General features: G+C 36.9%; 1 protein-coding gene across 3 annotated transcripts in view; it reads right to left on the bottom strand.

Annotated features, from left to right (window-relative positions):
• Positions 1–14,151, bottom strand: part of LOC125845292 (uncharacterized) — a 41,255-nt gene extending 27,104 nt beyond the window's left edge. Inside the window, exons 1-2 of one of the 3 annotated variants that reach the window (XM_049524777.1) lie at positions 13,950–14,151; positions 5,317–5,518 (exon numbers count right to left, since the gene is read on the bottom strand). In XM_049524777.1, the coding sequence (XP_049380734.1) occupies positions 5,317–5,460 (144 nt within the window). In that variant the 5' untranslated portion in view covers positions 5,461–5,518; positions 13,950–14,151. Of the gene's footprint in view, positions 1–5,316; positions 5,519–13,123; positions 13,143–13,949 lie in introns of those variants that run through there. The other 2 variants (XM_049524778.1, XM_049524779.1) reach the window with 2 other exon arrangements.
• Between the last annotated feature and the right edge of the window lie 1,277 nt (positions 14,152–15,428).

Here is a 15,428-nt window from a genome sequence, read left to right as displayed (position 1 = left end):
AAGAAATGGATACAACTATTTGGGTTCATGTAAATCAGGAACACCAGGATACAACATCTACAGATGACGATGCCATGTCAATCATCCAGGAGGAAAGTATATTTGATACAGAGGAGCATGTAGAGCTAGAAAATAGAGAAGTGGGAGCTCTAAATATTGAGGAAGCCATCCCTCTTAATTCCACAGAATTACCAGAGACAATTGAACCACCCCCAGACCCATCAGTACAACTTTGGGTTCGGCAGAATATTTTAGCACTGGGAAAAGATTTTGGGGTTAATTTTCATGGGTATGAGAAATTAGCGGAGGAGTTGTTTATGAAAATAGATGGTAAGAGGAACAACCTTGTTGAAGCTACAAAAACTTCGATTCCAGAGACACCTAAATTGAAAGGAGCTAAGGAACTAAAAAATTTGGAATCTGGTACCAAGTTCTTTAGTTATGGATCAAGAAGCAGGGGAGAATGCAATATTGATCGTTCTCATGAAGATTAATATTGTCTCATGGAATGTGAGGGGGCTCAATGACGCGAGAAAGAGGCAGTTGATCAAGAGTCTGTTGCACACTTGGAAGGCAGATGTATACTGCTTTCGAGAGACTAAGTTGCAGGGGGATATAAGGAAATATTGTAAGAGAACTATGGGCTAACAGATGGGTGAAATATGCCCAATTAGAAGCTAGTGGTACAAGAGGGGGCATTCTCATTCTCTGGGATGGTAGAGTTTGGGAGGGGGGAATATGCGAGGTAGGGGCCTATTGCATCACTTGCAAATTCATGGGAAAAACAATGGATTTCAGCTGGCACATGTCTGGAGTATATGTGCCNCAAGAGGGGGCATTCTCATTCACTGGGATGGTAGAGTTTGGGAGGGGGAAATATGCGAGGTAGGGGCCTATTGCATCACTTGCAAATTCATGGGAAAAACAATGGATTTCAGCTGGCACATGTCTGGAGTATATGTGCCAAACGACAGAGAAGAGAGAGAAGAGGTTTGGTGGGAACTAGCATCGGTGAGAGGGGTTTTCTCAGGTCCCTGGGTGGTGGGGGGTGATTTCAACATAGTCAGATTTCCTTCAGAAAAAAGAAATTGTACCAGATTCAATAAGGCTATGTTAGACTTCTCAGATTTTATTGAAGATACGGAGCTAGCAGATGGTATTGTTCCTCCTACGACCATTGGCAACTTTCTGAAAATATTTTGTGTTCCTGTCCCCCTCCTTAAGCCACAAGCATCTTGACTTTTGCCTCCAAGATACCTCTTCAATTTTTGCTAGCTTTTGCAATTCCAACTTCAGACATAGAACTTTGGATTTCTCTTCTGGAGTTTGTGCTCTATTCTCTGAAGCATGTTCAATAGCAGCTAATTCCTCCAGTGCCCTGTTTCTATTAGTGTCAATTTTGCCAAACACCTCTCTATTCCAATTTGAGATATCTTTCTTCAAGTATCTGAGCTTCTGGTATAAAATAAAATCTGGTGTCCCATTAACAGAGTAACTTTGCCACCATATTTTGACCTTCTTCAAGAAGCCTTCTTCCTCTAGCCACATATTTTCGAACTTGAAGTAAGATGGATTAGACTCCCAATCCCCACATTTCAAGAGTATAGGCCTGTGATCGGTGACAACACTAGGGAGTGCTAATTGATTGATTGCGTTAAAACAGTCATTCCATTCTGGGGATATCAGGAACCGATCAATTCTTGATGCTTGAATTGGATCGTCTCCTCTAGTCCAGGTATAGAAGCCCCCCTGCAAAGGCAAATCCATGAGGCCAAGGTCCGAGATGGTGTCATTGAAGCAACTCATAGCCTTGGACCTTCTTATGCAATTGTATCTCTCACTTTCAAAAGAACACACATTGAAGTCGCCTCCTATGACCCAACTGTCATCCCATAGTCCTCTTATTGCTGCAAGCTCATACCAAAGAGCTTCTCTTACAATGTTTGTATGAGGGCCATAAACTCCAGTGAAACACCATCGGAAATTTTCCTGCACACTTTCCAGCATACATGAAACTGTATAGATCCCCTGATGTGTGCTAATATTTACCCAATTCCTCTTGTCCCATAGAATGATGATGCCTCCCCTTGTACCATTTGCTTTTGATTCTGCCCAGCTGGCCCATCTGTTTCCCCATAACTGCCCAGTGATCAAGCTCAACCATTCCTCTAGTTTGGTTTCCTGCAAACATATTACATCAGGATTCCACTTTCTGATTAAGGACTTTATTGTGCTCCTTTTATTGATGTCGTTGAGCCCCCTGACATTCCAACTCAAAATTTTTACTTTCATCCAGAGAAGGCTTTGTATTTCCTACCCCTAACCCTCTTGTCGCCATTATGTTGTATCAGGTCACAAAGAAGCATCTTTAGTTCATTCTCTCCCTTCTTCCTTTTTGGGTTGTCCTGCCCCTGAATTGCCTGTTTTTGTTGTAACTGCAGTTGTCTCCGTTGTTCCATTCTAAGCACCATATCTAGGAGTTCGTGTTCAAATCCAGCAACATTTACCCCGAAGGCCTTGCAAGCTTTCACCATCACAAGCTTGGTCCATTTGGAAGTTTCAATGGCTGTAGGGGTGAGATTGCCTCCATCGCTGCAGGATAGAGATGAAGAGTCACAGAAATTCTGGGAAGAGTAGTGTGAATCTGATGTGCTTGCCAAGATTAATTGATTATTCTGAGGAGAAATTCGTGGTGCCCTAGGGATTCGGATCTTTTCACTCTCATCATCTGCATCGAGCTGTTCTGACGTGTACCCTCCCAATGCTTCGCTAATTTCAGTCTCCTGGTTGAGACTTGAAATTTCTGTGGCATTTGCTAAAGGGTCAAAAGTGTTAGACACGATGAGGCTGCTAGATGCAGTGCCAACATATTTATTTTGGGCTGGCCCTTTTGCTTTCCAGTATGTTTTAGTATGTTTTCTTCTTTTTGGCCCGTGTTTATGATAATCCAGCGGCCCATTAACATTGTTGGCCTTTGCAATTTTACCTTTATATGTTGAGGGTCCCACTCCATCCCAGAATTTTGAATTTTCTGGTAAAATCACGTGCTGACCCACCTGCCTGTCAGTAATCTTTAGCGGTGCGAGACTCGATGCTTCCCTTTTGCCATCTTTTGTCGCGTTGCTATCTCCGGCACTACTCTTGCTATTTCCGGCCACCCAAAATTTTGCATGGGTGTCAATTAAAATCGTGATTTCAACGTTCCGGTCTCCTACTTCCAGTTTAATCTTGTTTGGAAGGACTGTCCCCGACTTCTTGACACAGATCCGAGCCCAATATAGATGATTCCTCCGTTTTGTATCTTCATCTGTATCCACAAAACCCCCACACATATTACCAATAACCTTGAAAGTGCCTTCTGACCAAGCATGTAACGGAATACCCAAGGCCTTAACCCATTGAAATTCTGAGATTGGTGCATCAATTTCAGTTCCGGCCTCCGGCGACCACCACTTGAGAGTCAATTTTCTACCATTCCAAAACCATTCTCCTGCCATAATCCGCGCTGCCTCCTGTCGTGAAGGCATTTCGAATAGAAACTGATTGTGTGAGAGAGGAGTGATTTTCAGACCCGCCGTGATTTTCCACCTGTTTAAGAACCACTTCTGGATGACGTCGGTGTTGGGACTTGAGTGGAAAGGATCGTTGAATATTCCAATTAAGCATTGTGAGAGGAATTTGGAACTATCCAATTCTGCTGCGTGACTGATTTTGATGGAGTTTTGAACTTCAGTGGCTGCGTTTTTGGTATGAACTGGCCAATCAGAAGGAGAAGCCGCCTCCCTGAATGTTCTTGCCAGTGGAACCCTAGGAGGCTTTGAAGTGCTATGTAGATGACCTAGAATTTTTCTGCTATGTCAGCCCATCCACCATTGCAGATTATTTCCGGGATAATCACTGAAGATTTCCGATCACCAAGCACTGCTTCGATCCTGACAAAACGACCATACATGTTGAAATTCTGTACGACTCTGTAGATGTATGCCTCAACTTTCCTCCCCCATCTCCTACAGAGACCCCCTGTTCCCCTTGATGCTTGTTTCATCGCTTCACAGACCCATATTAAGTTATTTGCATCTATTTTAATTCTGCTTGTGAATCTTCTGCTCCGCTCGATCCACAGAAATGAAAAGAGTCGTCATATTTGCTCTAGGTGCTCTTTTTGTGAATGTGAGACTGAGACAATAAATCATCTCTTTCTACATTGTAGAGAGACTGTGAAGTTATGGCAGATTTTCATCAATTTAAGAGGCATAAGTTGGACTATGCCAAGGAGCATCAAAGAGGCTCTAGCTTGCTGGAATAGAGATGGGAATCAATCGGGACACAGGGAGAGATGGAAGATTGTCCCAGCCTGCATTTGGTGGACTATGGATGGAAAGGAACCAGAGATGTTTCGCAAACAAGAGTTGCTCTCTGCAGAAACTGAAGATAAACTGTCTAGTCCTTTTCTTTTTTTGGTGTAAACACGAATATCCTCAAGAAGAAGAGTATATTCCTAGTATTTTAGATTATTTATGAAGCTTAGTATGGACACCTCTCCCTCTGTAATTTTGTTGTAAGTATTACTGGAATACTTTTCTGAGTATTCCTTTTGTTCATAATACAAGTTACCTTCTTCAAAAAAACAAAAAAAAAAAAAAAATGGAAGTCGCCACAATAATAAGATTCACAAGAACATACCCCTATCTATGGGCAGTCCCCTATCCTTTTCCACTATCATAGAAAGAAGCGACAAAGAAGCAAGTTCTATTTCTTTATTTTCTCCCCCTTTTAATGGAGACGAGATTGGTAAAAGGAGGTACGAAGTATGCAATGCAACCAAAAATAGTTTCAGTCAGATAGCTGACTTGGAGATAACCAGATTACCAACAACAATGCTGAATTCCCCACTGCTCAACAACCACTCTTCCCCTTCCATTTGATGAGCTCAAACTGCCTGCTGTGGTAGAAGGGGAAAAGGAAAAAAAAAAAAGGGGGGGAGGGGGGGATAACTCTTTAGATTTATTAGACATTGTAGGCGCTCCTTGAGCAAGTAGGGGTTTCAACTTTCAGGATTCTTACTTTTTGGTAATCAATTACATCCTCTGGATTTTGATTTGATGAAATTTACTTTATTTGATTTTAAAAAGATAAAGGCAGCACGCAAAGCTTTCTACTGTTTATTACTCTGTCAAAGACAAGCAGCAAAGAGACAACCAATATAAAAGAGACATGTATCAAACAAAGAGCCAAGAAAAAATATGGAATAAAGGAGCAAGTTCAAGTAGTACAGCTCAATAGTTGATATAGAGAGCAATATGAACAGAAACGTACGCGACGTGAAATCTCTACAGCACTAGTGACATAATCTGCATGCTCGTCACTAGGTAATATAATAGGTTCTTGCGGTTCATCTTCTAATTGTTGTCCAAAAATCTCGTCGTCATCCTCTGGCTGTGGCAAGGCATTCAGATCCATGCTGGTGATTCAAGTCTCAACACAAAGCATATCCTGTAAGCAATGTATAGTTCTGTTCCTACAACAAACAAGAATGACATCAAATTGTTCAGACCAAAAATAAGCTAATAATCTTATATGACAACCGAAAAGGCTGAATTTATTCAAATCTAAATGCATCATCCAAATATTAAAACTTAATGAACCAAACAAACCGCATAAATTTGGATATTAAAGAAATACAAAACCTAACACAAAAGGAAACAATGCTGGAGTCTAGATGATATGAAACAGAACAATAGTTGACTCAAATCATAGAATACAACCCTTTTAGGGCCAGATACTAGAGAGCAAAGAAACATATCAACCCAAAAGACTCATACTGATCTCCAAAGTGTCATCATTTGGGTTTCATTTGGCGTCACCAATACACAAAATCGTCAATTTTGAAGGAGAGAATAATTGTTTATGAATGACCATAGTCATGAAGCAACAGGCAAATAACGGGTAACTCTCTACTTTAGCAGAAACAAGAGTTTTTGGCTAAAAACATCCTTAAACTATACTCCCAATTTAAACTACATCCTTAAATTATCCTTTTTAACAAAAAACATCCTCCAAGTATTTAAAACTTAACAACTTTCATCCCTCTATTTAAATTTATCAAAAAATTAGCGAATTCCACACAAAAACATATGCAATTCATACTATTCTCATAAAAAAAATCTACAATATTATTACCGGTTGGAAAAAGCATCCAAAAAAAAAATTTAAATTGAGACTCATGCTTGCTGTTAAAAAAACAATGTTAGGACGGTGTGAGTCTACGAGGAGATATGATCTTTACTTCTCCTTTACCAACTAAATGAAGTTGAAGCTTAATTTCACACCATCTTCACCTTGCAAAGTCAAAATGTCGTTAGATCAATAATTTTTTGGGGCAAATTAATAATTGAAGTGCTCAAGATTCAGCTAATTTTGATCTCTAGTACTCAAGTTTCGTTTTCCATTATTAGAAGTAAAAGTCTTCAATCAACACCACTTTTTGCAGATTAAATGAAAAAAAAATATTTCCATTGATAATTCTTTGATATCAAATCAAATGAAAAATAAATAAAAATAAAATTGCTAATTAAAGGAAGACAATGCAAAACGTTGTTACTAAAAAAAATTATAATATTTTTTTAGATGTATGTCGAATGAACAAAATTGGTTTATTGGGGTGATTTAGGGAGTTTAATTTGTTGAGAGTAGTGTGCACCGTACATGTTGTGAAGAATTTGTTAGTTTTTGACAATTTTTAACAAAAGGATGAAAGTTGTCAAATTTTAAATAATTGAGGGACATTTTCTGTTAAGAAAAATAATTTAAGGATGTAGTTTAAGTTGAGGGTATAGTTTAAGGATGTTTTTTGCCAAAAACTTCCATGACAGAGTTTGTGTAAGTGTGATTTGAGAAGTTGAGGAAATGTGGGAAGGGTAAATGAATTCCCTTTGAGATATTGTTTATACACAATTATGGGTTTACTTTTATGCTCCCATCCAGAGTTCACAATTACAAGCTAACTTTGTTTGCTTTAGACATTGATGCATAGACACGTTAAAAAAAAAAAAAAGGAAAATATTAGAAAGTTGAATATATTTGTTCTCTGAACTAGAAAGTATATTAATCATATGATCAAAGGGAAAGAGTGAAGAGTTTGTTGAATGACAAGATACAATTAAATGAGGGACTGTGAATATATGACTGTTTCACAAAAGAAAAGTCTGGCATTTAAAGAAAGGGGTCAAGTGAACATAAGGGGACAAAATAGGATAAGTGAAGACACTTAAGTGATAAGTCTTCTACCAAACAAAAGAAAAAAAAATGAGTGATTGAGGAAGTACTTCTAAAAGAATTTTTGTTCACTTATGATCCTAAATATAAGTTCATTGGCAAAACCTAATGAGAACTTGTAATCCTAAATATAAGTTTGTTGGCAAAACTGAACCAGATGAATCAACCCTACAGACACCATTGTTTGGAAGTGAACGGCGATAAAAGGCGACAAGGATTCGCCTCACCACAAGGCGAGGCAAGCAGCAAAGCACTCACCTTTTTGAAGTGCGGCCCAATGAATACCAAAAAATTAAAATATCTGATTGCATATATAAATAATCAAAATCTCAATAGCAATAACATATTAGCAAATATTTCAATTCAAAAACTGAAAATAGATAGTACATACTTAGAACTTGAATGAGAAAAATACATAACAAAAGTAAAATTTGTGAAAAAAAAGACAAAGATAGAAGTGACTTTGAAGTCTGAAAAAGAAGAAGGAAAAAGAATCAGAGGAAGAAAGAAATCTAAAGAAGAACATGAAAGAAGAAATACATATTGGTCCGCCTCGCCACAAGGCGAGCAACGAGGCACTCGCCTTTCTGAAGTGTGGCCCAATTAATACCAAAAATTAAAATATTTGATTGCATATATAAATAATCAAAATCTCAATAGCAATAACATATTAGCAAATATTTCGATTCAAAAAACTGAAAATAGATAGTACATACTTAGAACTTGAATGAGAAAAATACATAACAAAAGTAAAAACTGTGAGAAAAAAAACAAAGATAGAAGACTCTGAAGACTGAAAAAAGAAGAAGGAAAAAGAAACAGAGGAAGAAGAAATCTAAAGAAGAAGAAGAAAGAAGAAATACATATTGGTTGGACTTTGGAGTCGCCGAAAAGTTTGGCTAGTCTCCCGAGGAGTCTAGTCGAAAACCCTTAAATTACCTTTTAACTTTCTAAACCCTAAATTGGTCGCCTTTTTAAAGAATAAAGAAAATACAAAAAGTGACGCCTTTCTCGCCTCTCGTCTTTGTCGCCATGGCGTCGCCTTTCGAAGATCGCCTCGGCACAAAGCTAAAAGGTGATGAAGGATCACCTCGCCTCGCCTCGCCTCATTGGCGACAAGGCAATCACCTTTCACAACACTGACAGACACTAAGTGGAGAACATACCTGGGCATCTTGAGAAATGGAAAAGGGCTTACTTAACAAGTGTGGCATTAGAAAATTTTGCGAGGAGTCGTAAAAAATCACATTGTCGGAAATAAAGAAATAACTTCCATCTCTTGGACGGCTGCCTTTGGGGACAACATTTATGATATGGACGGGAATATGTTCTTGTTTGAGTTCCCATACAAGAGTATGGCATAATAAATTTTGTGAAGGCTTAGAGATGGAGGACAAGAAAGATTAGCTTGCACCAGTGGAGCCCCACAATAGGTTATACAGGATCCCACTTCACCTTTGGTCGCAAAAGGTTTCATTGAAATTGGAAATATGTGGTGGATGGGTGGCTACTAAGGAAGAAACTGAACTCAAGAACCATCTCAAGTGAGCGAGAATCAATATCGGGGGGATGGTTGGAATTGTCCAAGTGAAGTATCCATAGAAAGAGATGGGTGCAAGTATCATTTTTTTCGATATTGGTCAAGCAGAAAGCAAGATTTGAAAAGAAGTTGCAAGTGATACAGGGCACCAAAGAACCTGTAGGATCAAAGGCTTCTTTGGAGTTTCGACCCGAGGGCAAAAGGAGTTGAACAATGTGGAAAAAGAGTATGATTACATGCAAATTCAGACTGTATCAATGACAAAGGACATGGAGACAGCTGTTCAAAACCAAGGTTAGTTAAACATACTACATAAGTGTCAATTGACAACCTTAGGGGCCATTTGGTAGTTGGTTTGGGGATGAATCATGCAGGTATTAAATTTGCAAAAGTAATACCACATTTGATAGTTGTTTAGGAGGTATGTTATTCATGAATAAAATTAATACGACGTATAGTTTGCAATTTAGAAATTCACATAACTAATACATGTATAAGTTATCAGGAAATCTATGTATTATTTTATGCAGGAAAGAAGATGGAATAAGTAAACCCTACATAACTAATCCACGCATAAAATAAATACATAGATCCCTCATAATTAGTTCATGCATTACTAATACCTGCATAACTTTAACCAACTACCAAACGACTTCTAAATGTATAGAGCTAACTCCCCTGTGTTCAGGAACGACAGGGAAGGGTACCACATTACATTCATGTAAAATGAGGTTATTCCCTCCATGCAATAATGCAACTGTCCTTTCATTAACTTGGTTATTATACCTCATATCGTTGATACTTTGAATGTAATGTGGTACCCTTCCTTGTCGTTCCTGAACACAGGGGAGTTAGCTCTATACATTTAGGGGTCGTTTGGTACAAAGATGCATAATGCAGGGATTACTAATGCATGGATTAGTAATGCAGGGATTACTAATGTAAGGTTTAGTAATGCAGGGATTAGTTTTTATCAAGTGTTTGGTTCATTGTTACCCATTCAACTTTATGTTTGGCTTAAAACTCTAGAAAAAGTTTCTTTCCTATTATACCCTTGAGTTATTATGAGATTTTATATTTCATTTAACTTGTCAAGTCAAATACTAAAATATATATAAAAAAAAATATTAGTAATTTTGAGGTGTTATATGCCACTATAGAGATCCTTGATAGCACAGTATATTTCTATTTTTTTGTTGGTCAAATATACCTTAAACTTAACATAGATTTAAGGCTACTTAAATTGTTCAAATACACGAAGCTTATTTTAAAAAAAAATAGTTCAAGTGGTCAATCGACGAACTACATTTTAAAAAAACCGAAAAAATCAACCTGAATATAATAAATCAAACATGGAGAAAAAAATTATTAGTTTGTGAAATCATCAAATTACATGGAACGAATTTGGAGAATTTAAAAGAATATTTATAAATATTCTCATATAAATTTTTTTTTTAAAAAGAGCATTAAATTACAAAAAAAGAAAAAAGAAAATAGATTTGGGGATAGTTTAGTCATTTAGGGGTCTTATCCATGGATTAGTTATCCCTCCCTATTTCTAGGGATAAAATAAGACCTTGTATGAAGTATAACTAATCCATGGATTAGGTTAAATAGAGTAACCAAACAATGTTTTTGTTGGACTAAATTTTAATCCATGGACTATTTTGATTAATACCTCCAACCAAACAGGTCCTTAGGAGTTCATTAAACTTTATTTAAACTTATTCTAACAACTAAAAACATTAACTCTAACTAGTTTAAAACAAATTCCAACAACTAAATCCATCCCTCTAACTGGAAAGATCTGATCCAGCTAGTAGAGAAGCTTCCATGAGACCAAGGTGACTGGTGTACTGGAAAAAACCTCCTGATCACTGGGTAAAACTCAACACTGATGGCAGTGCACTGAGTAATCCTGGTAGAATAGGTGCAGGTGGTATACTCAGAGATCAAAATGGAGAAATGATTCTAGCCTTTGCTACTCCATTAGGGGAAGGAACTAACAACCAAGCTGAATTGGAGGCTGCAATATTTGGTATGACCTGGTCTTTACAGCTAGGGTTCAAAAATGTCATTATAGAAGTGGACTCCCAACTATTGGTGGACTGGATCATGCTCAAAACCATTCCCCCCTGGAATATTTAGCTCACAGACACAGCAACTCCAAGACCTCATCAAGCAGGCAGATAATTTCAGATGCAATCATACCCTTAGAGAAGCCTATTTCACTGCTGATTCATTATCCAAGCATAGCCACAAAATCACAAGCCCTCAATTATATTTTAACAGCCAGCAGCTACCAAAAGAAACAAGAGCTTATCAGCAGCTGGACATTATGGAAATGGCAAACTTCAGAAGAAGAAAAATAAAGAGGATCAAAAAGCCTCCTTGAAGGTGATCTGATCTTTAGGTCTGTAGGTTAGGTGCTTATTCTCTTCTTACATGTAAGGGGAGAGTCTCCCTGATTTTATGCTTCCTAGAATCTTTGTATTGAGAGGAGTCCTCTCTTTAGGTACATAGAAGCTAGGTGTCATCTTTCTAGTACGGGGATGAGTTGACTATCCTTAGTAGGAAGGTCGACTTATGAACCATCATAAGTACGGAGGTAAGGTTTATGTCCCCCTCTTTGTATTTTGTTTGTTTATCTATGATAAGGCCTGAGGGTGTTGCTAAGCCCCTGACCCCCCCAAGGGTCGTTCAAATAAAAAAAAAAAAAAACCAACTAAATCCACCAACTAAACCATATTACTTCAAATAATAAATCAAACTAGGGGTAATTAAGTATTATTTGAATTTATTTCAACAACTAAACTATATTAACTCTAACTAGGTTTAAACTAATTCCAACAACTAAACCACATTATTTCAAATAATAAATCAAACTAGGGGTTAATTAAACTACATTTGAACGTATTTCGACAATTAAGCCACATTACTGTTAAACTAGTTCCAAACTAATGCCAATAGGATCAACTAGTGTTGGTACATATGCTTAATAAACACATTATCCCTAAATTTAAAGTTAAGTGTCAACACTAGATGGACATAAATCGATCTTGCAAAAATCGATCTTGCAAGAAAATCAATTTTGTCATCAATAGGATCAACTAGTGTTGGTACTTATGCTTAACAAACACATTATCCCTAAATTTAAAGCTAAGTGTCAACAGTGGATGGGCACAAATTGATCTTGCAAGAAAATCAATTTTGTCAGAATCAAATAAAGCAAGCAAGTCCGTAATTAGTTCGGCTTACAACTTCATTCCCAGAGTAAGGAGAAAGAAGACACAACGTCGGGGAAAAGCTCTGAGAGGGACTTCTCTGAGTAAAGAGACAAGTAAGGGTAAGAGTCATTCCAATTGAGTAGGTGAAGAATCTCTTTCAAGCCAGATCCTTTACCACGCCTAACTAAATTAAAGAAAGTAAGAGAGAGAGTGGCAGCCTATGTCTTAAATGAAAATAAAGGACTTCCTTATCCTAAGGTTGTCACTGAATGAATCTGGTAACTTTTGCTGCCAGAGAGCTGAGGTGAGTATCATCACATCGCCTCCGACGACTTCTTTTGCTTTGTAGCTACGGCTCTTATCCTTCCTAAGTGGTTCGTAAGTCTTTCTTAGTTTAGACTTCTAAAGACTGTTTGCACCCCTTGTTCCTGCTTTAGCCTATGAGGGATTGCTCTTGTTGTTCTAGTGTTATATATTTATAGGAGTAGAGTGAGTACTGATCTGATAAAAAAAGGTGGGGAAGGGGTATGGTTGCATATGGTGCCAGATTTGGCAGAGCAGAGTGAGTACCACTGGTTGTTTAATTTGTTTGTATGTATTTGCTCTACTCCCCACCCACTCTCCTCCTTTAGGTCGTACGTACTAATATGTTGTTGTTAAAGTGTACACCTGTACACCTTCATTATCAATAGGATTAACTAGTATTGGTATTTATGCTTAACAAACACACTGTCACCAAATTAAAGCCAAGTGCCAACACTAAATGGATACAAATCGATCTTGCAACAAAATCAATTTTGTCATCAATAGGATCATCTCGTGTTGGTACTTATGCTTAACAAACACATTATCACCAAATTAAAGTTAAGTGTCGACACTAGATGGACACAAATCGAACTTGCAATAAAATCAATTTTGTCATCTATAGGATAACTAGTGTTGTCATTGATGCTAAACAAACACATTATCACTGATGAACACTCTAAAAATTCAAACAAACCCTAAGCAAAATGCAAGTATTGTACATTGAATAAGAAAAAACTAATATATACAATAATTAAACTTTTGGAGGAAAAAATACCTCAACTTTTTTTAATTAGGGCTGGAGATGGAAGTGTTGGAGGCAGTTGGCTCAACGGAGTCGGAGATTGCAAACTTTAATTAGATTGTACCCATGCACTTAGAATTTCGTACACTAAATTAATACATTCTATAGTTGTTGAACTTTTTCTTTAAAAAAAACTACTTTAACAACAGATAGATATCACAAACGACTTAGAAAACACATAAACATTATACTCTTATAAATCGCTAAATGCCATAGTTCAATCTGATACATTTTCCAAACACAATACCTCTTTCTAAATAAAAGACAAGACAACAATGCCATATTTGACTTCCTATGTTCCAAAAACACAATACTCTTATGCTAGCAATTGCGTGGAAAAGACACGGGCAGAAGGCAAGTGACCATTCCAAAGATCAACTTGCAATTATTGCACTGTCTTAATAAGCTGTTGTGGGTCTTTTTTTTTCTTTTTTAAGCTAATTACTGGTCTTTTAAGGAAGAATCGGAAATTGGGGAATTGAAGTCTCTGCTCTTTGTTGGAAGAATCAGAAAATGGCGAATTGAAGTCTCTGGTCTTTGTTTAGAAGAATCAGAAAATGGCAAATGTAGCAGTGGGATTTCTTGTGGAGAACTTGATGCAGCTGCTGGGGGACAACGTAGAGTCAGGCAGGTAGCTGGAGAGATCAAAGATATACGAAACAAAGTCAAAGAGATCCGACAGAATGATGCCATTGGCCGTCAGGCCCTTCACAATAATGATTTATACGACCGAATGATGCCATTATCTATTGCAATTGAAGTCTCTGGATCCAAAAAATTAGTTAACTACTTTTATTACCTTTGAGGTTGCAGAATGGAAGTGCAGCACTACTGCGACGTGAGGGGGATGCTACGTGCGGCGGCCTGCGACGTGCGGAGCTGCTGCAACGGCTACGGCGACGTGCGAGCTGCTGCGACGGCGATGTGCGAGTTGCGAGCAGCGTGAGACTGAGGCTCGAGGGACGGGTTTCACCTGAGACAACACTTAGGGTTTTGAGGGAAAGGGAAAAATGATTACCACTAATAACAAAATTATCCACCATAAAAGTTGATAACTTTGTTTTTTAAAAAAAGGTTTTAATATACCGACTTTAGGATGTCCATAATCTTTAAAAACCTATATATAGATATATATTTAAAAGATGTAGATATTGCCAATTAAAATTATTAAATATCTATAATAAATAAATAGTGACAGAAAATTTGATATTGTTTAAATTAAATAATAATTTAAATATACTGGTTGAGATNTCTACAAGTTTGTCACATGTACCCTTCAATTGGATAGAAAATCTCAAATCAACAAAAAGTTGATAACTTTGTTTTAAAAAAAAAGGTTTTAATATACCGACTTTAGGATGTCCATAATCTTTAAAAAACTATATATAGATATATATTTAAAAGATGTAGATATTGCCAATTAAAATTATTAAATATCTATAATAAATAAATAGTGACAGAAAATTTGATATTGTTTAAATTAAATAATAATTTAAATATACTGGTTGAGATCGGTGTTTATTAATTTATTTTAGGGGAAATGGTCAAAAATACCCCTCATCTTTGATTTATTAGTTGACTATGTTTTTACCGTTAAAATGAAGTTATTTTTACACTCGTCATCTAACAAGTTTGTCACATGTACCCTTCAATTGGATAGAAAATCTCAAATCAACAAAAATAACTCGATTTTATTTAAATTACTCAATTTTAACCTGATCCAGCCCACCTTATCAGGTAACCCACTTGTGCTCCTTTCTAAAAACAATCATAATTATGGCAAAATAAAGTCTCTATAAAACAAGCATAATCTCTAACATAGAAACGAACATATAATAACAGAGACAAATGGACAATAACAACAACAAATAATAATAATAATAATAATAATAAAATTATAAGACACAATCCAACAATATGAAAATAGTGTAATAATGAGTATGAACACAAGAACAAAACAATGATTAAATATGAATAATCAGAGCATTATTTTTCAGTCACATCTAAAAATTTGTCGAAGTTACTAGAGCTTGGAGCTCTGGTTCATCGTTGTTGGTTTGCTCCGATCTATCGTAGTTGGGGTTCCACAGTGGTGGTTGGATTGTGTTCTCGATTTGGGTCTAGATGAGGTCGAAATAGTGGATTTTGGTTGTTTTGGTGGTTGTTTCAGGTTAGGGTTTTGTTTACTAGTAGCTTTTGAACTGATTGGTTGGTGGTGGCTCCAGGTGCGAGTTCGTCTATTTTTACTCCATACTTTACTATGAATTTTGATATTCTT

Source organism: Solanum stenotomum, chromosome 11 (assembly GCF_019186545.1).
Source record: "Solanum stenotomum isolate F172 chromosome 11, ASM1918654v1, whole genome shotgun sequence".
Lineage (NCBI taxonomy): Eukaryota > Viridiplantae > Streptophyta > Magnoliopsida > Solanales > Solanaceae > Solanum > Solanum stenotomum.
The sequence above is the reverse complement of the archived record's forward strand: the minus strand, read 5'-3'. Positions and strand labels throughout refer to the sequence as shown.